This window comes from Cylas formicarius, unplaced genomic scaffold (assembly GCF_029955315.1).
Source record: "Cylas formicarius isolate icCylForm1 unplaced genomic scaffold, icCylForm1.1 PGA_scaffold_1__22_contigs__length_36826433, whole genome shotgun sequence".
NCBI lineage: Eukaryota > Metazoa > Arthropoda > Insecta > Coleoptera > Brentidae > Cylas > Cylas formicarius.
In genome coordinates this window covers 29731445-29757383 of record NW_026844264.1, presented here as the reverse complement: position 1 = coordinate 29757383, position 25939 = coordinate 29731445, and the positions used below count along the sequence as shown (strand labels likewise).

General features: G+C 35.1%; 1 protein-coding gene across 8 annotated transcripts in view; it reads left to right on the top strand.

Moving 5' to 3' along the window:
* The window catches only part of LOC132696590 (nuclear receptor coactivator 3-like), a 292746-nt gene that overhangs the window by 252927 nt on the left and 13880 nt on the right, over positions 1-25939 (top strand). For all 8 annotated transcript variants that reach the window (XM_060661507.1, XM_060661509.1, XM_060661504.1 and 5 more), the window contains exons 8-9: positions 1968-2228; positions 2291-2546. In XM_060661507.1, the coding sequence (XP_060517490.1) occupies positions 1968-2228; positions 2291-2546 (517 nt within the window). The remainder of the gene's footprint in view (positions 1-1967; positions 2229-2290; positions 2547-25939) is intronic.

The window sequence follows — 25939 nt, the reverse complement described above, 5'->3', positions numbered from 1 at the left end:
AAAGAAAACGCTCAAAACCAGCGGCGTGCATGAAGTGCGGTAAATATTCAGGATAGAAGAGGGTCAAAGTATTATTTATAAAGTAAAGGTGAAAGAAGATAACATTCAAGAAAATGAGAATAATTTTTTTTAATAGATGTCTCTCAATATCAAAATAAAACAAAATTTTTATAGAAGATCAGCGCATTACAGTTGTAACACTTATTAAACAATAATTTTTAGCGAATTTGTCAAATAGTCAAGTAAAAATATTCATTTTTTTTAATTTTCATTCAAGTTGTTTCTTTACATGTTGTTCTTTAACGCAGTTTAGGCAGCATATGTTATTTGCGATTTAAAATAAAATCCTACGTCATTGTCGCATAGACTATCAATCGCACACCAATGGCACACCAACATCAGCAAAGAAATTTCGCAGTTATAGCTTGTCAAAAATAGGCAACAATAAAGGAGAAATTTTGGCCATAAGAAACTAAATAACTTCTATGTCTTATCTGTGTATATAATTTTTAGTTTCACTTCCTCTTTTAAATAGAAAGAAATAAACCACTTTTTTTTTCATGTTTTCTACGGCAAAGTTTCAAGTTTTATAAGAAAGATTAATTTTGTTGGCAAATATTGTTATATTAAATCTTTCGTCCTAATCAATTTTCTATAACAGTGAGGAAGCGCTCTGGCTAAAAACTGATCAAAACCATACCTTGTCTAAAATCGTCATCAAATGGAATAAAAATCCTTTTGTCTAATTATTTAGACACACAATAATTTTGAACATAATGAATCGTGTAGTTTTCATTCCTACCGGCAATGTCCGACATACATGTATCGATTTTTTTTCAAATGCTCACCTTCAATGAGGCGTCGGTTATAATTAAGAATTTAAAATACCGCTCTACATACAAGTGACGTGGTATCAACACCCACATTCATTCTCGCCATTAAATATTCAACATTTTCGCCCTTGGTAAATATGCGGTTCCCAATGATCGTCAGATAGCATGGGGTGCAAAATTAATTATTTATGTGTCGTATCCGCGTTGTAATTTGATTTCAGTTGGCTTAGCGCGTTAGTATTTTCTAAACCATCTGACTCTCGAAATTTTATTAATTTATTTTGTTTAAGTTATTTTGATTAATTTTTTTTTGCAGACATACAGCTCTTTTTCCATTACACATTACATTACATTTTATTTTCAAATATTCCCATAAAAAAGTTGGGCGTAGTTAAATCTGACGAACGAGGTGGCCAAGGAAAATTTTTTTGAAATCAAACGTTTGCCAGAAATTTCGGTTCAGCGGGTTCAAAGTTTGCCAAGCAGTTGATCCATCTTGTGGAAACCACAAATTTGGATTCTCCTTCGCTATTATCTACGAAAAGTTTCCAATTGTTTTCTAAGAAGCTGCGGAAATCGTTTTCGGCCTTCCTTCTTCATTCTCGAAGAAATATGGATCGATAACTATATTGTCCATAACACCACACTAATGTGTCGCTCAGAACCTCAAAATTTACAGTTTTGTTTGTTGTTATTATTTAAAAAAATTAATTTCTATTTCTAAATATATAAAACGAATAGCGTATTATAGTAGCAATAGAAATAATATAAGATTTGACTTTAAATTATAATTATAATTATGCTCAATGGACTGATGGATCATCACCACTCCACTCAGCCGGTCCAAACTTGTAATTGTGAAGGCTGTGGGAGCCGATCTTGAGTTAAAATATTGAAGAATAGAAATACTAGATAATTTTAACGCGTTGTTTTGTACTGTCCGTATGATTTCATAATAAATTTTTAAGAATTCAATTGTAACCAAAAAAAAATTGTGTCTGACGTTGGTAGGTCTTATTTGGCCCGCCTTGTATTTATTCTTCGTAGTCCGCATATTCGATTTTACCAAAATTTTGAACGAATGCCTTTCCATCGAATGTCCTTTTGATGGCCGACGTTTTATTTCCGTCTCAGACCGCCAAGCAACCCTTCGTATAGTAACGCTCCGACGGTAGTCCAGAGCCCGGTGGGGGGACATTACGGCGCCCAGCAGAGTCCGAGTCAGCAGATTTCAAATCAGCAGCAACAGCAACAGCAGCAGTCTAGCAATCAAACCAATTCTAGTTACAGCCCGTTTATGATAGAAGATTATTCAGAACGTTATTCTGTCGACGAACCCAAAGATACCAAAGCCAACGTGCTCGAGGAGGCTGCCAGTCTAGCGGACTCGCATAGGTGGGTGGCACCTCGAGCTCTCATCTCACTGGTTAATTCTAAATTTTATTCATTTGCTAAAGGTTAAGAATTTTGCTGACGAATCCGTCGAGCGCCAGCAACAGCACCAGCATGAACAACTCGCAGCAAGACAAGGAGTGTCACGATAGAATTCTGAAGTCGCTTCTGAACCAGCAAGACGAAGACCATTCGGGCTCGCTCGACAACAGGGCGAGTCCCAGGGATCTATTGGGCAGGGCGGTGACTATGGCGATGCCGACCGAGCAACCGAGAGCTAGCAGTTCTTCCGTGGGCAACAATAACAACATGCTGAGACAGGTAAGTCCCTTGTATTTAATCATTGTACGTAATAATTAACATCAACAATGTTAGGAAGTTTTGGTATATTCGAATACATTTGCAGCGTGTCGAAGATAATAAAGCAAAAAATGAATGAATTATATGCTTTGAAAAATGAACAATGATGGTGAGGATGATCTCTCAGTTAGAGACGGTTATAAACATTTTAATGAATATAAATATTTTTAAAATCCGTTTGTAAATAGCAAAACTATTAAAAATGGAAAATTTTTCCAATATCTTTTTGTTTTTTAGAAATTGATTCCATAGCTCTTTCGCAATGCAAGCTCATTTCTCTCTTGGCATATGCAGTATCATAGTTGTACCAGATATTTTGTTATAAGAGCCGTCATAGTATACTGTGCGGAAAAGGGCATTTTAGTCACGTGGTTATTTGACACCTGAGCGAGTGTTTAATAATCGAGTGACTTAAAAAGTTTACCGAACGTGTTGCATACTATATTTTTTCTACAACCTTTAGTTTTTGGGTACATTTTGCGAAACAACACGAATACATTCACTGACATGAGCGTCAGTATTGACAGACGTTAAAATTCAAGCCGTGCGGTAAAATCTCCCAAAACATCCGATTCCCGCACGCTATATACGGTGTATAATTGGGTATTTTACAGAAGGGAGTAGAAAAACTGGTCAACTAAATGAGTCTTTGTTTCTCATGGCTAAATTTTGGTTTGGTTTGAATATTGTTCGTTCTTAAATATTTGTTGTCCGTCTTTTTTTTTTAATTTATAATAGTAAAGGGCTACTACTAGTAGATTAATATTGTTAACTCCAGTGCCGTCCCGGTAAGTATCCTAACGAATAATATTATCGAAGAGATGTACGCCACTAAATTGCAGTTTTTGTTATTTAATCCAAATAAGCAACTTAATTTACAACTTTTTTACCCATAAGTTGTTTTCGTATCTTGCCTCATTTTTTCGAGCAAAAAAAAAACGTATTTTGTTATGAAAATTTTTTTTACCCTTTTGTTAGTTATTCCTACAAAATGAACAGTAAAGAAAATGTTGAAAATATAATTAATTCGTAATTAAGTGCAAATGCTCAAACATTTTCACTAGAAATACCAAAAGGAAGAAGAGTATTGGATATTTCTAATACGTTGACAAAATTCGCATGTTTCTTTCAGAAGGAAAATCTTTATTATGATTAACATTTTAAGAGACTTAAATTTAGACCACAAATATCTTAAAATTTGAGCCCCCAATTTTGTTCTTACTGCGAAATTTTTAATTTTTGGTCAAATAAATTAATGGTTTTGGAGTTATTTGAGGTTTTAGCCAGTAATAATAGTAATTTCTATACAAAAAATTTTTTGAATTAACTATATTTACAATATGAAATCGTGTAAATTATTTTAAACTTCATATTAATTTTTATTCTTTACTAGAAATAAAACAATACATTTTTACTAGTTGCGTATGGTGCACTGCCTACGATTTGTTAAGAACGACCTGCACCAGTTCAGAGTTATTTCACGAATTCTGTATTGTTCCATCGCCCTGCTAATATCACAAAATACCCCAGCAGGGTGCTCTCCAGAGTCAATCTAGTTGATAGCATGCTCCAAAAAGGAATGAATCGCTGTTTGGGTTGATATACCTGTTCTGAATAATCGGTCAAGCTGTCGAGCATGGCGTATTCAAATATTTTAGCAAAGCATGATGTGAACGACAATTTGCTGCAGAATGCCTGTCGCCCTTTTTAAAGATGGGAGCCACACGCGAAGCTTTCAGGGCTGTAGGAAAAAGTCCCTCTGTTAATAATGCATTTATCAGGGAGGTCAGTGGACTCAGGATATAGTCGGCACCCTTTCTAAATATTACAAAAGGCACACTATCAGGGCCACAAGAATATTTGTTTTTTATTTTATTTTTTATTAAGTTCGATATTTCCTCTTCAGGGAAAGGTCTAATATACATACTTTCAGGGAAGCTTCCAATTACATCTAGAAATGAATTTTTGTGCATGTTAGATGACTTCTTAATTTCATCTATTAAAAAAGTTGTTCATGAAGATTTCCGTAGGTGAAATTATAACTTACGCGTCGTTCTCTTGTCTATCGTAACGCGACCGACAACGAAGTCGAACATTACAAAAATATTTTTTGCCCAATCTATGGCAGGCTACACGCCGAACTCATCTGGCCTACCGCGGAGATAATGACGATCTTCTATCATTAGCGACGCGCCGGTGTCTTCCACCGTTCAAATAGGCACAAACGAGCGTCGCAGCGGGCGTCTTTACCGAACAATCGTTCGTTATTCGCCGACGAGCGAAAGTAAACAAAAACCGTACCAGATGAAGACGACGCTATCGCGAAGGTCACCGGACGCCGACCAATTTGGGATGCTACGCACTTCGGGTTACTTTGATTATCATCGGTATATACAGGATGACTTCGTTGCATGCGTGTCGTTTGCGGCCGGCGGCTGCTGCATTTAAGTCTGTCTCAATTGTCAAATTTTCATAAAATTGCGTCTGGTCGAGTCTTAGGTGTGACATGTTACTGTACAGGGTGGCCCAAGAGGGGCCTATACCTTATCTCGAAACCTACGGGGGTTGTTTCAATTAAAATAACGTTTATTTATTTTTTTATTTTCGTAATCGTCACCTTTTTGTGTACTGGGTGGTAAAACTAAGTTACATTTTTCTAAAAAGATCACCCTACATTTTATTGCATTTTTGGATAGTCCTTGCAAAGACAAATTCAAGGATATATATGAGTATGGGTCTAAGATGCACCGTTTCGAAGTTATTAGCGATCATCTTCAGAATTCAGGTTATGTTTAAATCATCAAGACTTTTCTTAATTTCTTAAATGAGACACCCTGTATATTATTGGATTTCCGAATAGCCACTTTAATAGCAATTTCAATTATATAACATAGTACGGGCCTCTGACTTCCCCAATAATACATAAATTCTTTTACATTCATAATTGAAGAATCTTGTAAATAGTATCCTTAAATGAAAAAAAAAATATTCAGATTTCTTTATTAGGTGCGTTTCATACAGAAAATATGTAAAAGTACAATACATAAAAAAAACAAAGTACAACACATAAAATTAAAAGAAACCTATCTAGTACCGAAGTTTGCTGGCAGTGTCAATGTATGGTCGCCCCGAGTAAAAACAATGCCGCTGTAGGTATGCTTTAATACATTGTTTCAATTTTTCACTTTTCAAACCCCTTGCAGACCCCGGCAATACGTCTCAGATCTAGAGAATTGTTTTTCTCTCTTCAGCACACTGTGTGTTATTCAAACAAACCCAGAAGAGATTTTTACAATTCCAATCCGCCGGTCTTGTTAATGTTCCTCGTCAGCCAATTAGCAATTCCGAACATTCTCTCACAGAGCTTCAATGCCCACTCGACTGTCCCTGCAAATATAGATGTGATTGTCCTAGTAAAGTCTGTTGAGGCACTCACTAAGGTAGGTCCCCTAGCTATTGTTTTGGATATGTTCATATACCAGATTAGCCCATGAGGCACAAGAAAATTTTTCCCGTACAGCTGTCCTTTGTAAGATCTTCGTTTTGTATGGTATTTAAAAGAATTTCAATTATTTTGCTTAACAAAGTCTAATAGAAACTGCATTACATTTGTCGATGTATTATGAAATGTTGACTCAGCAATTCCAAACTTTACAAAATAAGACAAGCGGGATAACTATTCGCCTGTTATTTATTTACAACAACATATATGCTTCAACTTACCATGAAAAGGAAATTTATTCATTTCAACTTCACGGGTTTCCAAACTCAGGGTTCGGTTTGTCAGTGACGAGAATAAGGGCTGTTTTGTTTTGTAGAACTGACCGAGTTCGGCGACAAATGAAACATATGTTTTCAAAATGAAGTTGTATTTGCGACAAAGGTACAATACTCGGTTATTCACTTATTACCTAATTGATGTTTGTGGCAGTTTATTATTTCATATGCACCAACCGGTATATTAATGTTTGTTTCGCGCGCTCCGATGCACATCTGTGCAGAAAATTCTTTTATTAGGATCTCTATCTAAATCGAACTTTGATGGTGGTCATTAATTAAAGATTTTGGTCATTACTCTCCCATCTATTAAGGTGTAAGATATAATTTTATCTTCATCTTTATGTCACGATCGGGATTCTGTTAAAAATTTTCTCAGTATATGGCAATTATGTGGTTTTTATATTTTTTGTTGTTCTTCTATTTTCTGGAGTAGCCCGTCTCTTGTTTGAGGAAAATATTGTTTTTCCATTACTGTCCTACTTTGTCGTCTAACAAAAGATGTCGCCGATCAAATCACTTTTCAAAACAACCTATTGAAATTTAGTTCTATATCTATTCGAGATAGGTAAAATGTTCTAAGGAAGTATTTATCTTAAGGGAAGGGGGGGGGGGGGCAAAATTTGTGCACTTGTGCTTACAGTCACAGAATGTTCAATTATCTATGTTACAACAACATTCTATTGTTTTAACTATGTTAATTGGCTTAGATTTTCCATACTCAATTCCTGCTTGCACAAAAATGTTTACTGTGTGTATAGGACGTGTGGTCATTAATGAAGTTTTCCAAATACTTTAATATATATACTTGACAAACTTGATAACGGCACCTATCGCGACTCCTGTGGCTTCTGGAAAAATTGGACGATCCCCATTAAATGAACTATTAAGTACAAATGCAAAACCCTGCACGCATTGGCTGACAAAGGTTGTCGAGATTTTACAAAATGCACAGTGTACAATAACAAAACCCCGTCTTCTACCTCTCGGCTCGTTGGTTACATCACGGACGAAATGAGTTCGAATTGGACACGGCGTTGCGTAAAAACGCCAGTAATAATGAGACCGACTAGACCAGGCCCCAATTCCCATCCAAGGTCAAGCCAGCTGCCATAAGCCGCGTTATTATCGGCAGCTGCTGGCGACGATCTTGAATCGGGTCTCCTCTATAGTTTGTGCCGAAAAAAAAAAGTGACTTTTGTTTATTTTGAATCTGATCTCTCCCCTTTTTGAATCTCTTACATCGATGGGTTACGTAAACAAAACTTTCTGTGAGATCTCTCGCAGATACGGGGTGGCCCATCAGCGTGGCTAACGGCTTATTTCTGGCAAATTTCCAAATTAGGTCTCCCGTAAAAATCAATGAAAAACAAATGTTATAGAAAAACTTGAATCGATAATGTATACAGGAAAATGTTGACAAATGTGATAAGTATACTTTCTGAATAATAACAGTGCAACCGCAGCTCATAGTCGGTATATTAGAATAAGTGTAGAACAATGTCAAAGGAATATGCAGTTTTTGAAAAATATTTTATAGATTGATGAAGGTTCGTTCACTACAAAAAAGGGTTGTATTAGACAAAATACGCAATATTGGTCTTTAAATAATCCTAGACATATACACGAAATATCACCCCACGGGTAATGTATGCTGTCGTGTCATGGATGGGCATATTTTGGTTCCGATATTTAGATATTTAGAGCACCAAATAGAACAATATATCAGCGCTGATTATGTGGCAGCAAGGCGGTGCCTCTCCTCAGAATGTTGTGCAAGTTAAAAATTTTCTTGACATGGAATATGCCAGGGCTTGGATAGGGAACGGCGGAACTATGAATTGGCTAACCAACAGCCCCGACTTAACTTTAATGGAATTTTTCTTTTGGGGGACACATAAAAAATCACGTGCACAGAACTCCTGGTAATAATATCGTGAAACTTCGGCAAAGGATTTTAGAGGCAATCAATCAGTTAAGAGACATTCCGCAAAAGTTATTAAATGCAAGACAACATACAATTAGAGTGTATGAGAAATGTGTTCGGGAAACTGGTGTTCACATACAGCAGTATTTAGAGTAGTTAAAGAATTTTTTACTTTAGTGTGTCTTGTCATTTTTAGTTTGATTTGTAAATGTTTATTGTTGTTGCAGTCAGTCACGGCACTCTCTGAAATTATATAAAAATTTTTGGCGATTTTTCAAAAACGAGTGGACTAAAATATAAAGTGTGTTACATCATTAAAGTCGGAGTAAGATATTCTATTTAACACATATATAATAAACAGGGAGTTCAATTCAAATAAATATGATGCCCGATTATATGTCAGAAAAGTGGTAGTGTTTTGTTTTATACAAAATAAAAACTTTGTTACTGACCCTAATTTTTTGTTTTTTTTTGTTTACCTTGATATCTCTAAAAACAAAGTTACAGTCAATTAAAATGGTGTATACTGACATTTCAATTCTCTTATGCTCATTTTTTTTGTTATTTTGTGGCGCTTGAAATCGGAAATATATAGGGAAGCAAGTATTTCATATTGTTCCTACCTATAGTTTTTGCGGTGCGTACGAAAACAATATCAAACGTTCAAATCCATATTGTCTTATTTAAATTGATGGGAAAATGAATGGAAATATCTAATCTTCAGAGGCGTTCTTTAAAAGTCTATATTTCATTTTAGTTTATTTAGCAAAAAAGAAAATCGCAGAAATTCCCATATTCTGTTGACGATCCTTTATCATTTCCACCTTCAAAGATTCTTTCAAATGCGTGTGCCCGACATTTGACGACGTTTTTTCGCATCCGTTGGGACAACACTTTCTCAGTTTTGAACGCGCGTAAACGAGTACCGGATATTATTTGCCGTTTTTACCGCTAAACAAATTATTTACGCCCTCAAGGACAATCGATCTATTGTGCGCGCGAAATGACTGTAAAAAAAAAACGATCACACTCGCATATGACTCACGCACGGTGTCTGTAAAGGCTGAAGCACATTACTTGTCGTCGGACCAGTGTCGATCGAGGTCCGATAACAAAAATTCCGATGGAAAATCTAAAGGTCCCTTTATGTGTAAGCCTTCGCTGACGCCACTTTTCCATAGAACAGTTGGTAGAGGTAACCACAAGGCAAAAGACAAAACTTGTAACAAGTAAGTTAAGTTATGGGTCATTCTAACTAAACGACCGATAATAAGCATCGAACCTAGGTTGCCTTTGGCAGGTATACTTAATTAATTATAAGCAAACTTATTACTCTTTAAATTCCAGGTACAGATTGGGTGAGGGTTTAGTTTGTTGGGCTTTAACTTTAACATCATATTGGGAAAAATGTTTGACTCGCAGGGTTATTTTCAATATTTTCGAGTATTTTAAGAAACAAGAAACTAGGTTGTAGCATAAAAGGTTGTGAAATGTCGTCGAGAAGCCCGTTAATGTACAAATTACTGGAGTAGACAGCAGGGAAGATGAAAAAGCAGTTTTAGATTTTGTCATTTTTTTTATAAAATCGTCTAAACTCCAAATGAGGAATACAGTTTTTTAAAGTTTAAAAAGTGTCAAGTAAATCTAATCGGCAAAACTGATAAGGACATCAAAAATTCCCTTATTTTTATTATTAAGAAGGATCCAATTTGAAAAATCTCTACACAAAATGGTAAATCTAGGAATATAGATTTTGTCTAAGAAAATGCTATCTGCCTGGGCAGATAGTGTCTCTTCTTTTTTAATTGCTAAATAACTAGGCAAATGCTATTTGACTAGTCAAATGATCTTTGCCTCAACATGTTTTAGGCAAGTGGAAATGGAAATATTTGTAACAATAAAATAACGTTATTTTTTTGTATACGAAACTAAAAGACTAACTCTAACTAAACTTAAACAAAATTTGTGTTACATTAATTATTGTAATATAATGCTTCCCTAAACGGTTTTTAAGACAAATGGGAATGTAAATATTTCCAATAACAAAATAAGCTCCAGTTTATTTAATGAATATATTTTATCAGATACTAATTCCACAAATAATAGGAAAACGTGAACATAAATATTTATTAACATATTCTTAAAAATAAATTAATGAAAATTGTAACAGCAAAACTAGCAAAGCACTCTTAAACATAACCCTAGGCACCAAATACGTTCATCATATATATCTCACAGACATTTGTCTAACAGCGACTTAGTCAGATGACATATTCCTGGGTGAATAACTCTTAAATAGAAATCAATTTAATGAAGTCATTTGCCCAGGCAGATAACATTTTCCTAGGCAAAGGCCATTTGCCTAAAACTATCATTTTCCTGCGACAGATATGCTGAAATCTTCATCCAAATATCAGTTTGACTTTGGTCTGATTTTGCTTACCCGTTTCAAGGTACATTTTCACAATTGCACTACCGGAATTTGATGTATTTCTTAATAAGTTGTTAACTGGCAATTTCAAAATAACACGCTGACGATCCGAAGTGGCAAAAGTAGTTTTTATCGCTCTGGCGTTTTTTAGTTATTTAATTTATTTCCAGCTAATCACAACTAAACGATAAATCGTTTAAACGATTGGTAACAAGTTGAAATTAAAATCAAAACGTTAAATTGCTAGTGTCTAACGAGTTTCGAAAGTATTGTTTGGACAATAATTATTGTGCAATATTAATAAACTGACAAAAGATAACAAATGATTATGTGCCTCGAACCGGCTGATAGCCCGTCGATGGTTAATACGTGATAAGGAAAATTACTTGTCGTGGGAAGAAACATGGATTACTATATCGAGCATTTTTTTTTTATTTAATTTCTGTTTTGGACGATAATGACAAAGATTTTTAGGCTCTTTTATTACTGTTTGTGTTGTCGTGTGTGTGTTCGTGTTTGAGGTTATGTATTTAACGAATCGGTTTTACTAAGGCACTATATCCAAAGTGATAAAAAAAAACTTGGCTTCTCACTCTTGTGCCTAGAGGAATGCGTTTTATTGCCGAGACAGTGAAGTGGTTTTTCCGAATTTCTTACGTGCAAAAACGGAAATTAGGACGACATTTTGATCGACATTTAAATAACGTGTCGTTCCAGATTAACAATTCTTCCTCGAGAAACGCAAAAAACCGCAATGTCATCACCTATGTAAGAGTTTGTCGAATTCCATTTGAATATATCATGATTTTTAAGTTTTGGCGTACCGTCGATTCGTAATTCGTAACCCTGCTACGAAAAAAAGGTAAATTGTTTGCACGACTCTTCCTTTGCTCCGTTGATTGGCTGGCCGAGAGCATAACAATGACCAAATTCTAATTAAAATTTTTAAAGAACAATCGCGGATCGACCATCAGAATGGAACGCATCGTTTTTTCTTAATTATTAGCTACTACGACTAAGAACGCCAAATTGCTTATAGCGGCAACGCAACGTTGCCGCTGATACAGCAATGAATGTCTTAACTGAGTTATGATTGACTTCACAATAACATTTGTTGTCGGGATTGTGCCTTCTGTGAACAAAGGTCTTCGATCCCGGAAAGTGTAGATTTTTACTTAAAAAAAGTCATCCTGATAATAACAAACCGATCAGAAAATCAATAGTCACGAAAAATACCATTTTCTGGTTGGTTCCAATTAAAAATTTGAAGAAAATTGTTCTAAAAGAATGTATGATGTACGTTAGTTTGACATCATTTTGATATCCATCTCCGTCTTGGCATAATAATGTAAACTTAGTTTTTTTATGTTCATGTCATCAACTAATTTATTTATTTTTTTTCTAATAGCAGTAAAAACAAACTTATTTACTTCTTTGCTTTCCATTTTTCAATAAACAGTCACAGGCAATGGGAGGGGGGAGTTAAAGTTGGTTAAAGGATCCTGAACAATTTAAACAATTTTTGCAATTTTGCAATAGACTGATGAAAGCACAGACAAGAAACTTTCGTGAACTTATCATAACTTGATCTTTATTCATAGGTGAAACTTATCGATGCCTAATACAAAGCTTCAGAATATATTCCATTATTTTCTTAGTCGCACCAAAAGTTGGTATAGCAATAGGACGAATTTGTACAAGTAAGTTATTAAAATTAGTTTTTTTTGTTGTTTTATGACGCTGTTTGTGGCATTACTGAATTTTATTACTGAAATTATATTTCGTTAGTAAGGACTTCGTGAATTGGTTTGACTGGTTTTGAAATCAAAGTGGTTCATTTCACTCGTAAAATTTGTTTCAAGAAGAGAATGTCAGTGTTAAGCTTTGGGTTTATTAGTTTCAATCCCTTGGAGAAATCAAGAAGAATGTGATATATTTGGGATATCGGTATGCAATGAATGTTTCAGCAGTTCTGGATTAAAAAATATAGAAGCCAAATTTCCCTTCTAGACAGACGATTGGTATTAGTAGATAGTTATTAACCGGAACCACCTGCAAATGTCGCTGAGTTTGGGGAAAATCGCGTAAACGGGGCAACAGCGCGCCCGTTGACCTTGAACGGTCTCCGAGCTCGTTAACCTTCTAAAACTGATATTTTTTGCAGCGCACTACCAGCCGAACAAAATAATAATAATAATTCTTGACGGCGAAGCGCCCGCTTACCGAAAAACAACATTTGATAAACGCTACCCGTTTGTTGTTTTGCATGTAGACAACGTTTTGATGGATATTTCGTCGTCCCCCCCCCCACACACCCCCTCCCACATGAATAGTTTCCTTTCACGGAATTCGCTCCACCTCAACTTTTCCTGATTGGATTGTACCATAAAACTTTTCCGATCATCATGGCGATTATTGATTAACCATATTAACACCGAAGGGCAACTTTCTCGCGATTTATCTTCTTCCTCAGCGCTGTAAATGTTCGCAATTGCATTAACGCATGCGCGATAAAAGAAAAGTATAAAAATTGTAATAAGAAAACCATTTAGAGAGAATGATGTTATTAATGTAGTTACTGTAATGTAGTACTGTAGTTACTTATGTAGCGTTGAATAAAACTCAAAAATGTTGAAGTTCTTATTGTTTAGAATAAAAGGATTCAACACAGTTAAAAAAATCTTAGATTATTAAACTAAAATTAGTGAAAATCATAATACGGAACATCGCCGTTGCTTCGTTGCGAGTTCTTAACGAACTAGCTACAAACCGTCCTATAAAGTGCATCATAGATCCATGTGGCTTATTTAGAAGTACTAATAAATGAAAAAAAGGCTTGGTCTATCTTCGAAAAAAGCGCATATACACTTTCTTAGAACTTTAAAATTTATAAAAAAAATGTTTGTTTTAAAAAATAAGAAAAACGACAGTACGTATTTTTTTCAGGAGTATTATTTCAAAAAGAATTTAAAACACAAACATATATACCCAAATAAAAGGAGAAAATCATTTTGTAAAATATTATAATATACCGTAATCATGTTTAGAAATCATAAAATCAAATTAACAATTTTCGTTATTAATTAGAAACCATATTTATACATTTTATTTATATAATAATCTGCTAAGTTATTTATTTATTAAATAAAACTAGTTCATGTAATGTGCAAAACTTACATCCTTTATTTATCCAAAAAAGAAAATTGGGCGGCTTTATTTATTTTTATTAGTAGATATTCTACATAGACAAGATTGTCACCGCGAAAAATAGTCCAAAATATATCACAAACACTGAAGAAAGATAAATGATTGTAATCATTTCGCAAAGTAAACGTTAGGAAACTATTTGGTCCCAAAAACCCACTAATATAATATAATAATACCCTTACAATAATAATTACCCTTATAATAATCATTATATAATAATCCTTATTAACAAAAAACAAAAAAATATAAGTACATCTTCAAATAATTATGATGCTCTAAATAAAGTTTGCATAACATAATCAATATTTGCTGCTTTACCGGCACCATGCCAGATCGATAGGTGGAGTTCACTGGTGCTAAATAATTTAAGGAATTTAACATTTATACTCTATCTACTTTTTAACATTTATACTCTATCTACTTTTGTCTGTGCTTATACAAATCCGTAAAACTTATTATTACAGTCAACTTATACAGCAAATGTTTTGATTTGTAGTGCTTTAATGCACTGCGAATTTTTGGAGGCAATTAGGGACCTCGGAATTAACTGAAGTTTTGCCCCGCTTTTTGGTTGCCCTCTGGAGATTTGTTTTGCTTATTACTATCACAAATTCTTTCGTCATTTAAAAGTCACAAGCGTCGTTATTTTATTAGTTATTTATGATATATTTATTATTATTTTACGGTGTTAGAGTGTAGCAGAGCTAAAATACAGTAGTCGTATAAACATTTTTAAATCCAAACTAAATTTTTTTCTCCTACAAAACTGTTTTTATAATTTAAAGGAATATTTTACTTATTAATATTTGTTATCACTGTATTGTTGTGTTCTGCTTAATTATATACATTTTAACGGTAGTTTTCTGCTTCATTCGCGGGATCAATATTGTGTACCTGATTTTGACTTACTTGACCAAATCACACTGATTGAATTCCAGATATGTGGGATAATAAAAGGTGTTATTATTGACGCTGTAATAATAGATAAAACTGTACTTGAAAAATAATTTTTTCTTTTTATTTTGCCAAATGTAAATTTTGCAATGCTATTTTTAACACCTACAGGGTCTATTTATGCATATCACATCTTCGAATTATCCGGTTGTCCGATTCGATTGAAAAGCCGAGAACAGTATGGATACCAAGTTTCGAATGATAAATTGATATCGGATGGACATCAAAGTTCCGCACGCTTTTTGCATAAACAATAGTTCCATTGTTACAAAAATTTGTCGGCGCCTGACTTATTGCAACTGTGACATAATTTATTACGATTTATCGCGCCAGTCGCCAATCTGGCTTAAATTTAAGAGGAGAAATCGGCAAACCGACGTATAAAGTTAAATCCGCAATCATTTGTTTCTACTTACACGTGCGACATTCGTAAATAGACTGATTGAAGCCAAAACTTGTTTAACTTGAGATTGACCTAATGAATGACGTTGCAATTCGAAACCAAAGCTCGATTAGATCCCACGTAAAGTTGAAACTATTAAATTATATGGATTCCCGTCCTGAACCAACACTTTCGACTCGTCGGGTACCAACGAAATCGGAACCGTCGGCACCTCATCAAACACCCATGCCCAAGGATTTTGACAACGTTTTGCATAATAATTATTTCGGCGCTCCATTGTTTTTACTCAAATGGCCGGGTTTCTTTTCTACCTGCCGTGCCGTCAGCGGTGGGTCCGCTCTTCCGCCCTCCCATCCATCCATCCATCCTCTTTTTTGCAAAATTTCTGGTCGGACTTTTCGTTCGGCCATTAGGATATTCCTAGAACCACGCGCATCTAATCGCCAGGATACCGTTTTTTATGAAGGTCTTTTATATTCTGTAACAAGGTTACTTTTGGTTAGTTGTTAAGATTTTTTTATAATCCAATTATAAAACTTCGTGTAATTGCATATAATTATCATATTACCGCTTATATGGAATGCTGAGTTTGCAACCACAACAACACAAATGACCAGCACATTCAATTGCAATACAGTTGTATTGCATCAGAATCAATTGCAAGTTCCAGTTTTTGTGTTTGTGTATTATGCAATTTTAGTTACATGCGTCCCAAATGATCCCTTTTTATTGTCTTCTTTTTCTTTGACTAGGACTATGCCTTCTTTAATCTAGCTAATAGTGCCTGTTGTGAGAGAGACGTCCAGCTAGCTCGCCCTCGTTATAAGGGTCTGCCTGATGGTCTTTGCCCTTTGTCTATACCATGTCTCTCCTCTTACGATATCTTCTATATCTTGCTCTGTCCTAATGGATTCGCTGCTCATCTGATCTCTTAGAGTGACTCATCTCATTTACGCGATTCGAAGCATTCTTTGTGTTGTTGAGTTGTTGGCTCTTGTCTCCGCGGCATGTGATACCACGGGTCTTACACACGTTGACTTTACTTTCAGCTGACCATATATTTGTTCTTCCAGATCACGAGTCTCAGATGTCATCCAATGCGTGCCGCTTTATTGAGTTTTGCTCAAACTTCCTCCCTCTATCACATCTCCGGAGCTGAATGTGATCTTCTCGTCTACAACCAACTTGCACCGGATCGATTCTTTGCGAATCACCATAGCTTGTGTCTTTTCAGTGGAAATAATCATGTTATATATCTTTGCAGTTTCCTCGAGAGAATCTTCAGAGAGTTATTTTTCATTTTCTTTTGCTTTAGGGTCTTTGTGAAAAGGTTCAATGTATAACACAATATTCCTCTATAATTATTAGAATCCTTTCTTGGCCCTTTCTTGAATACCGAAATGGTTATGCTTGTTTTCCACCCAGAAGAATTCTGTGCTCTACAGATTATGATTTGCTACAGGGTTGTGATTTCTTCTACTAATTTGTCCCCCCTCATACTGAATTTTCTATTGAAAGAAAAAGCCATTTACTAACATCACAAGTTCTTGCGCACGTTGTATGATGGACGAAAACTGTAAATAGCAAAATTGTAGCTCTCGATATGGCCTGACTTATTGTTTAAATTAAATTGCTCCGTCTTTAACGTATTTTCATTTACGACTAATAATTTATCCTCGAAAAAAATAATTTTCGATTTTTGCCTGTGACCAATACTTATTCTGAAAAATACCCAAAATGGGAATTATAGCTCTGGACCTCCCGTAATTCGTGGTTCAACCATATTTAACGTTAGGGTAAATGGTTTTCTTGAAAATATTTTTTTTGCTGAAACTCAAAATAATTTTTTTAAAAATCTAATTTTTCTAAAGAATGCTTCCCGCATTTAACACGAACATATTTATCGAATGCCGCGTTTTACAGTGTAAAGTAGAAATATCATTTTAGACGTGCCCTTTATTAAACTTAATCAAAATCAAACAAAAAAAAGACTTATTCTTAGTTACTAGGAAAATATAAACTAAAGTTACAACCACCCCATCCTAGACTGCCGTTTTCTTCAGGAAGCTACTGAATTAAGGACTTCAAGTTACATTGATTATTATATACACCTTACAATAATAAACATTTTATTTTATTAGAAGGCGTAATACAGGGTGTCGCATTTACAATATCAACGATACTGCTACGGAACTTCAACAGTAAGCATTTCTAAATTAGTGCTATCTCATCGGAATTCATTGCGAATGCGAAATTTGATAACTTCGTTTGTTTTTTTTTTGCTCTTTGAAGACCTTTTATTTAAGAGAATCAAATAAGGAAGTCTGACAAAATCAACTTAAATTTAGTTTAGTTAAAGTTTTGTTGCTAGATAAGTTCCATTCGTTTCTGTGTTCCGCCACTGTCTCTAGTCTATCGTTTCGGAAGGTTATTCGTTCGATGCAAAAACGGTGCCCGCCGCACTCTATGATTCCGCGAATCGGAAACAAAAGAATGCAAATGTCGCGATGACGTCACGGCGGCGGCCAATTTGAAATTTTGCAAGCGCGGTTCGTTTGTTCTTTTAGTTCTGAGTTTTTAGAAACTGAATCCAATACGGTGAATCGTTTGGTCTCTGATACATCTCCGGCGGATGTGAGTGAGGTTACACAGTGCACGATACCAAGTGTTGCGTAACGAGAGAAAACACAAAGATGATATTAGGAGACGGGACGATTGAACTGCGTACAAACGTCACTATAAATAAACGTTTGGTAGGTCACTGAAGTGAATATTCGGGATAATTTTGTAGTATGATGAAATATCTAAATGGTTCGTTAATCCGTTTTAAGCGGTCTTTTTTTACCGGGAATTTCGGAATGGTGACGTTATTTTTCCACACTATCTGTTCTTGTTGCAAGCTGACGTTTAATATCGAATGTTTTTGCTGATGGTAAGTCGTGTTGGGTAAATCAGGTGTTTTCAGTAGACTCGAAACTACCTACTTTTGTACATAATTGTCCATTTCAGATATTAATATTTATTTATCAGTTCTTTAGTAAAATGCTTTAGCAAAGCTTTTATTATTTTTTTTGCTTACTTACCCAGAACCATACGACATCTGCCTGAATACAGTTTTTCTTATAATTTTTATGCACGAAAGGTAATTAAAAATTGTAGTTTCATGTTATTAAATATAGAACGACACGTTTGCTAATAATACGGACCAATGGTTCAATATTGTTAATTTACCATTATTTCGAACCATGGAATGGGCTGGTTTTCAATCACGACGTTGAAAGAGTCAAAAATTTGTATTACCTGTCGTTTTTTCAGCAAATTTCCAGTTATTACACCATGTTGGACATAAACTTCATATATATTTCCGTGCAGCGCTTTCGCCATTTTGTCGAGAAATCTACTGGACTATAATTAATAACTTCTTTAGAAATATAATATGTTTATTACAATATTATGTTATACATTGTGATTTTTCTAATAATGGAAAATATTTTACCATGATGGGCTCAACATAATTTGATTTGGAATATATTTTGACAAATAATATTATGCTTTTTTGTTAACAGTAATTTTAATAACATTCATTTTGTCTTTACATATAAAGTATTGGAAAATCAAAAATTGGTACCAAAAGACGATGCCGACAGTGGCGTAGAATTTTGGAAAGGGTCAACCAGTCTTTGGTAGTAGCCTAATTCTTAATGGATCGCACTGTATATGGTATTCCTCCATCGATTATTATTGAAGTGGTAAAACGGAGTCATTTTAAAAATCCTTTCGACGATATATAATGGTAGTTAAAAGTTTTACGACACAAATTATTGCCAAAGAATTTTACAGTAATAATCCAGCGGTCCTTGTGGACAAAAGATATGGAAGGGAGATAGGCAGTACTTATAATCTAATACTCAGGCATTATCTTCGTGTTTGTGAAATATCTATTATTGGTTATCTCCAAAATGTTTGAATGTTGAATATTGTTTCTGTTTGGGATAACGGTAAAGCAAATATTAGCGGTGAAACATCAACAATTTGAAATATTTTGGAACTATGAGTAATCTTTTAAATGCCTATTCCCGAGATATATTTGTTCGTAAACTTTCTTTTCTTTGTCTTTGGACTGCGACATCTGGGGAACTGGCGCCTTACTCGTCTTGTCACTGCACACGTTTATCATTAAATTGTAACTGAAATCTAGCATCCTCAAGGAAAACCACGCTTGCCTCGCATTAACAATTACCACAGACATTAAAAATCCACCCCGATTTACGTGCCGCAGTCTGCGTGGACCCCAAAGACTTGTTGCTTGTCGCATCGGATCGTCTGGCAACGGTGTCTGGCGGCGACGTTGCCAAACGTCGGTCGGTGTAGGACGTTGACGAATATCATGCACCTCTAATGCACTGTTACTGTCTACTAATAATATTAATAAATGTAATCGTATATTGCCAATAGTTATTCTAAGTTGACGTCTTTTAATATTTCATTTTACAATAATTTTTGTTATATGTTTATTATTCAAATAGTTTTAGAAAAATAGATCGAAAGCCTAAAAGTTCTACCTGACTTTGTCCGTAGTCAATATAATATTAACGATCTACACTCGTGAATTCATTATCTGTAAATCTTGAAATGTGAAATGTTTTACGATTGTTTCAATTTTATCTTTTTTTATATTTACATTATTTCTGTGATTTGATAAGTTAATATTTTATAATTTTGCTACGGGCGCAACTTTGGAAGTAACCATAGTTTTGGTACCTAAGGAGAACAAAATAGAGTACGAATAGTTCTTCGAATAATTTGGAATACGAAAGCTCCGAGCGAAGAAGAATCTTAGATCGTAGATCCGACAACAGCCGAACGTTCACATAAGGGATGATGACAACGTTAATCTGAAGCGTCTACCTGCGCTCCCTCGTCGTCTTCACCTACCCCTCCGAGGGTTCCTTTTCAATAGCAACCCCGAAAAGTTCCGACAGACGTACCTTTTGCAGTCACGTTCGGTTTGCGACCGCGTCCATAGTGTCTCGTTACGTCACGGGTCGTTTCTTTTGGTGCGTATTCGTGAATACCTACGCGAAAGTGGTTCCAGTTATTTTTCGCCATTGGCGGCTATAGAAGTGAATAAAAAAAGCATAAATTAATTTGTCTACGCGCCGAACCAATCGGAACACGGATTCATTGGCAGGGAGAGCGTGGTGTATATACCGCCAAATTTGAAATGTCAATATTGGACCATCTAGGTTACGTTCTTAGAACCGAGAGGAATACGAATATTAGACGTTGCCGTTTAAGTTAATAGAATATATTATTTCAGATTACAATATGTGGGAAACCAAACTTTTATTTTTTTTTTAATGGATCGGATTGTAAATTAATGCATTAGTAGGTATTCCCTTTTATACTCAAAGTATTACAGTCGTTTATCCTATGCTTGTATTGAAGTTAGTTCGAAAAATATTGATCCTTGTAAAACAATTTAATGGAACACAATGCAATTACTCCTATTAATGCTCTTTCAGTTTTTTCATTAAGTATTCCTAAACCTAAACTTAGCACTTTTTCATGTATACACATTTCTACGGACAAATCGTCGAAAATTGACCAAATTATGAGAAAATATCACAATAAACCAAGAAAAATATAAATTAATAGATAAATTTTTTATTTTGTAAAAAAAACCCTTTCTTTCTATTAATTTAGAAATTCTTCCTTTCTTAAAGCCCTGGCCCTTACAACGTGGAACTGAATCTTAATTAAACAGTTCTTTATATTTTGCAGTTTTGTTTTTAGGTTTTTCTGAAACTATTAGCAATTTTGATATTGCATTTCCAATATTAACGCAAAACACTGTTTTAACTGGTTTTCCAAAGTTGCTCAGTTGATAATTTTATTTTTGTTTAAATTCCGGATCAAATAAATTGTTTTGTCTGTTTTGTGTATGTCTCAAAAAATGCTAACTTAAATAATATATTAATATCGCACTTTAAAAACGGTACTGATGATAAATATATAAACAAATTTTGAAAATCCTCTGCTCTTCTGTTCTATTTTTGTGCGTTAGTATACAATACTTTCGAATATATATATATTTTTTTAATTTCTTTTGGGATAGATTTTGTTCTTTGCCATCTATTATACCTTTTGTTGTACGCCAAACTAACCTAATATAAATTTTATAAAATAGATTAAATAATAGTTTTTCTTCTCTTTAAAAAATCCGTGTTACCAAACAAAACCAATATATAGCAAAATAAAATTTATGTAGGTCTTAACATAAAACTTAATACAATTAATTTGATGGTGTGTTGATTTGTTCGGCGCGTTGGTAATGTTAAGTGAGTGAGTTCGGGTATCCGCTGCGAAACGAATCACTCAATCACAAAAATTTCATCCTCACCACCCCCCTTGACATACGTGCGAATATTTCCGTCTGCTGAAGAAAAACAACCAACCTTTAAAAATATTTAGAGATATGTTTTTATTAATGTTAATCAGGACTGCCAAATTGAGATAAAACAACGCACTAATAAATTTGATATTTAATCTGATCCGGACAATGGACATTTTTGTCAACCATCTACCTCTGTTTTTGTTTTCATTACGTAATTTCGATTAATAAATCGGCTGAGCCAAGATTAATCGACACAAATTTTGGAGGATAATAGATTTAGGTAATTTTGTTTTCCTTTTTTGACTTTGGGGTTTTAAGGGCTTACGATGAATACACTGCTGCTGAACACTTAGGGCCATCAAATAATAATAAGTGTTTATTATTTTTACGAAAATTATGCGAGTTACCCTTTAACCAATCAAAAAGAACTCAAATTCGAAGATAGTTGAAGTTGAATATTTAAAGAAACCAGCTTTGGATAGTATTCTAAGGCAAGTATGTATAAACCGTTTAATAGCGGAAATTCTATACCAACGGTTCCTATTCCCCGGACATCTCCGTTGTTCCAGTCACCAGCTCTTTCGGACAGAGTATTTTGTACTCCATAGCTTTACACCTGAGAGATTTTCTCTGGTGACAATCTTTCCACGTGACCATACCACCGATTTTTTTTTAATTAAATTTTTCCAACGATCATCTCCTCTTTTACATTCATGATTTCCCTAATTCTTGTGTTCCTCATATGATCTAACCGCAATACTCATGCTGATCTTTTCCAGAAGTCTGTGGCTACTAGTTACTTTCCTCTGTTGCTTCTGATTTATTTGTCAGACTTCGGATCCGTACGGTACAGTGTTTTCAAAAAAGGCATTACATATTAGTTGTTTATCATAGTTGTATTATAGTTCAAAGCACTCGTTGTTCTTTTTCATTTTTTTTTCAGCAGTCGGTTTTATTCTCCGACACTTTAAGGCCCTTTTGTCATTTTATTCCACCAGCTTCCTAGACTAGAGATTGTAAGTTCTCTTGTTCATGTGCAATAACTATCTGGAAGACTGCGAAGTAGTACCCGGTCTTAGTAAATCTTACATAGCGTCAGTGACAGACAACAACCCTGCCGTAAGCCCCTTCTTATTCAAATATAGTAGGCCAAGTATAATTCTTGCTGCAAATATTAATTAATTCACGCCCAATTCCCCAATTTCTGACCTACCCATATATTCAAACAGCATCCCCAGGCAAGGGTATCATCTTTTTGGTTAATGTTTTTACCGTCAACAACAAAACTTAACAGGAAAAAGTAAAGTTTTAAAATTATATCAAATAAAAATTGATTCTCTTAATTTTAATAAAATTAGTTTTTTGAAGATGAAAATATAGATAGTATTTTACGTTTTACGTTAAGTAAGTAGCAAGTAAGAAGAATGCAAAACGTGTCAAGACAGGGAAAATTTTATGGTTTTTTATACGGAAGTAAACTTTTGAAAATGTCGGGTTTATGGGGCAATCCAGATTACTGGAGTGTAATAAGTTGTTCAGAGGAACTATTAAAAAATGCTTACCCTATTGCGTGTCATAATCAGCTGATTAAAACGGATACGAATGCGCGCGCACGGGGGGTGGGGGCAGCACTCGTTAAGCCGGGTACACACGATCCGGCAGGCCTGTTAGTTCGAACTGAACAGTCCGTCTGGAGACTAGTCGCCTGAACGTGTATATGTTCCAGTCCAAGTGTCATTTAAGGCTGTTCAGGGGGACGAAGAAAATTCAAAACTCTGCTCGTTCATCCGTCGTACGTTTTTTTTTTATTTCTTTTTACCCAAAGCAACTATTAAGACGAGAAGTGCTAACGCATCGTCGTCGGTAGAGGCCATGATGATGATTGAGACTGATATTTCATATGCGGCTGAACGTGTGGAGGAGTTTGAACTGACAGGCCTGCCGGATCGTGTGTTGCCGGCTTTAGAATCTCACGGGCGCGATTCTCGAATCGCGAAAATCGGCGGCGGTCAACGAGCACCGAACACACTCGAAAAAATAAATTTTTAAGTTGCGGTACCGCCGCCCCTTATCAACTGGAGCCTTAACAGATTAGGCCGGGCCTGCGCGGCTATTCCGAACGAATTTTTCTTTTTTAAATGATAAAAACGAATTCGTGGCCCGCCGCCGAGCTGTCAAGCGATCGCCGTCGTATGCAGACACACACTCACACGCACTTACATTTTACCCGATAAGAAATTTTACTCGACTCCGCGCTTGATAATTTGTTTGGCATTTCGTCACGTCCGCCCATCGGCGGATAAGTTCGCGCGTTGTTTTTTCGCGAGGGAAAAAAAACGAAATGCGTGATTTTTTTCAAAACTCGATCAACCTTGGTAACGGCGGTACCGCCGCCTCCGCCGCCGATCGGTAGCGCGATTTTCCCGCCGCCGGTTCGCGTGTGTAGAAGAAAGAAGTGCGTTTTTTCATTACGCGAGTGTGATTGGTTTTTCTTTTTTTCGTTGGTTCGCTTTTAGTCCGGCGGCATGTTCAGAATCAGGCCCGTCTACAAGAACGGCGATATATTGGTAAGTACGTAAGCTTCGAGCTGTCCACTAGACGTGGTATCATCTGTTAATAGATATAAGAAAGTGACCAATTGCTTTTGAATGGGATTACCCAAGGTGGTTGTCATTAACATACAATGCAACAAGATTATTACCGAAAGTTTCGGAATTTAGATTCAGAAAATAATTTTATACCTACCTGTGTTTAGTATTCTTTGATTTGGTTTACTACTTAGTTTAAGTTTATTAGTAATCATTCTTATTTCGTTTGTAATAGAGGCGTGTGTAGTGTAGATGAAAGTGATCAAGATATAATTCGGCGTAAAATTTACCAGTTATACGAGGAACAAAACGGGCCTACATTAGATATCTTGATTAGGAGGCTTGAAAAAGATGAAACCGGTGTTAAATGTGGCAAAACTACCTTATGGAAGTGTATTCAACACATGGGTTTTAGATCTAAAAAAATTGACAAAAGGCAAGTTTTAATGGAATCTTTTAGAATTCGGAAATGACGACTGAAATATCTAGAAAAAAAATAGGATTTAGAGAGAACAACAAAGGCCAATTATTTACTTGGATGAAACCTGGTTCGACACTTATGATACCCCGGAAAAGGGTTGGGTTGACTCAACTGATAAGTGTAAAACAAACGCGCCATCAAAAAGAGGTAAAAGAATAACTATTTTGCATGCTGGCTCTAAAGATGGTTGGATTCCAAATGGACTTTCTCTGTCTGCGAAAAATATTAAAGATTCTTCTCTGGATTGCCACGAAGACACCACCGCTGATTTATTTGAAAGTTGGTTGAAAAACAAATTGGTACCAAACATTCCTCCTAATAACGTCATTGTAATGGACAATGCAAGTTATCACAGTAGACAGTTGACTAAAACCCCTTCCTCATTTATTTTTACGAAGATTATACCAAAAAGCAATTCATCGAGGTTCTAGAAAGCTTGAACCTTCAAAAGGAATACGTCTGTGATAATTATGCAAAAAATCTAGGGAATGCAGTTTTAAGGCTTTGACCTCACCACTGTATATTTAATCCCATTGAACATGTTTGACACCAACTTGAATCTACCATTCGTCGTAACAATGTTTTTCCCCGTGTTAGCTCCAATGTCCTCGAAAAGAAAACTTATAGAAACCAAAGTTTTTAACATCCCTCCACAAAGTTTGGCAGATTCTGTTAAACATGTAGAAAAAGCAGAACTATCGTATATCCATATTGCAAATAACATAGAAGAAATAATGATTAGAACACGCGTTGATAGCGATAGTGACACTGATATATTATGTGAATAATTTTAAGTAATTTAAGTAGGTAATAAAAATAATTTGTAATTTTATTTTAGATTTAAACATAAATACATACCTAAATAAATAAATATTGTTTAGTATCTTACCTAACAAAACCCCAAATAATTAAATTCTAAGCAAAGTACGGACCTGTTCGGCCATATTTCGATCTTACAGCTTGCCCGGGTCTTTCCTTAATTCGTATCAGTTAGTCACTTTCTTATATCTATGAACGGACTTTACCGCGTGACGAGTTTTTTTTTGCGCATTGTTTGAGCGACCATTAAAAAAAACTATGTCGCGGATAAGGATTGTTCAAGAAAAAGCCGTATCTCAATATAGTAGGAGATCCGACCTTCAACCATTTGTGATTTAGATGAGATTTTTTTTATCAAAATTTAAGTGTA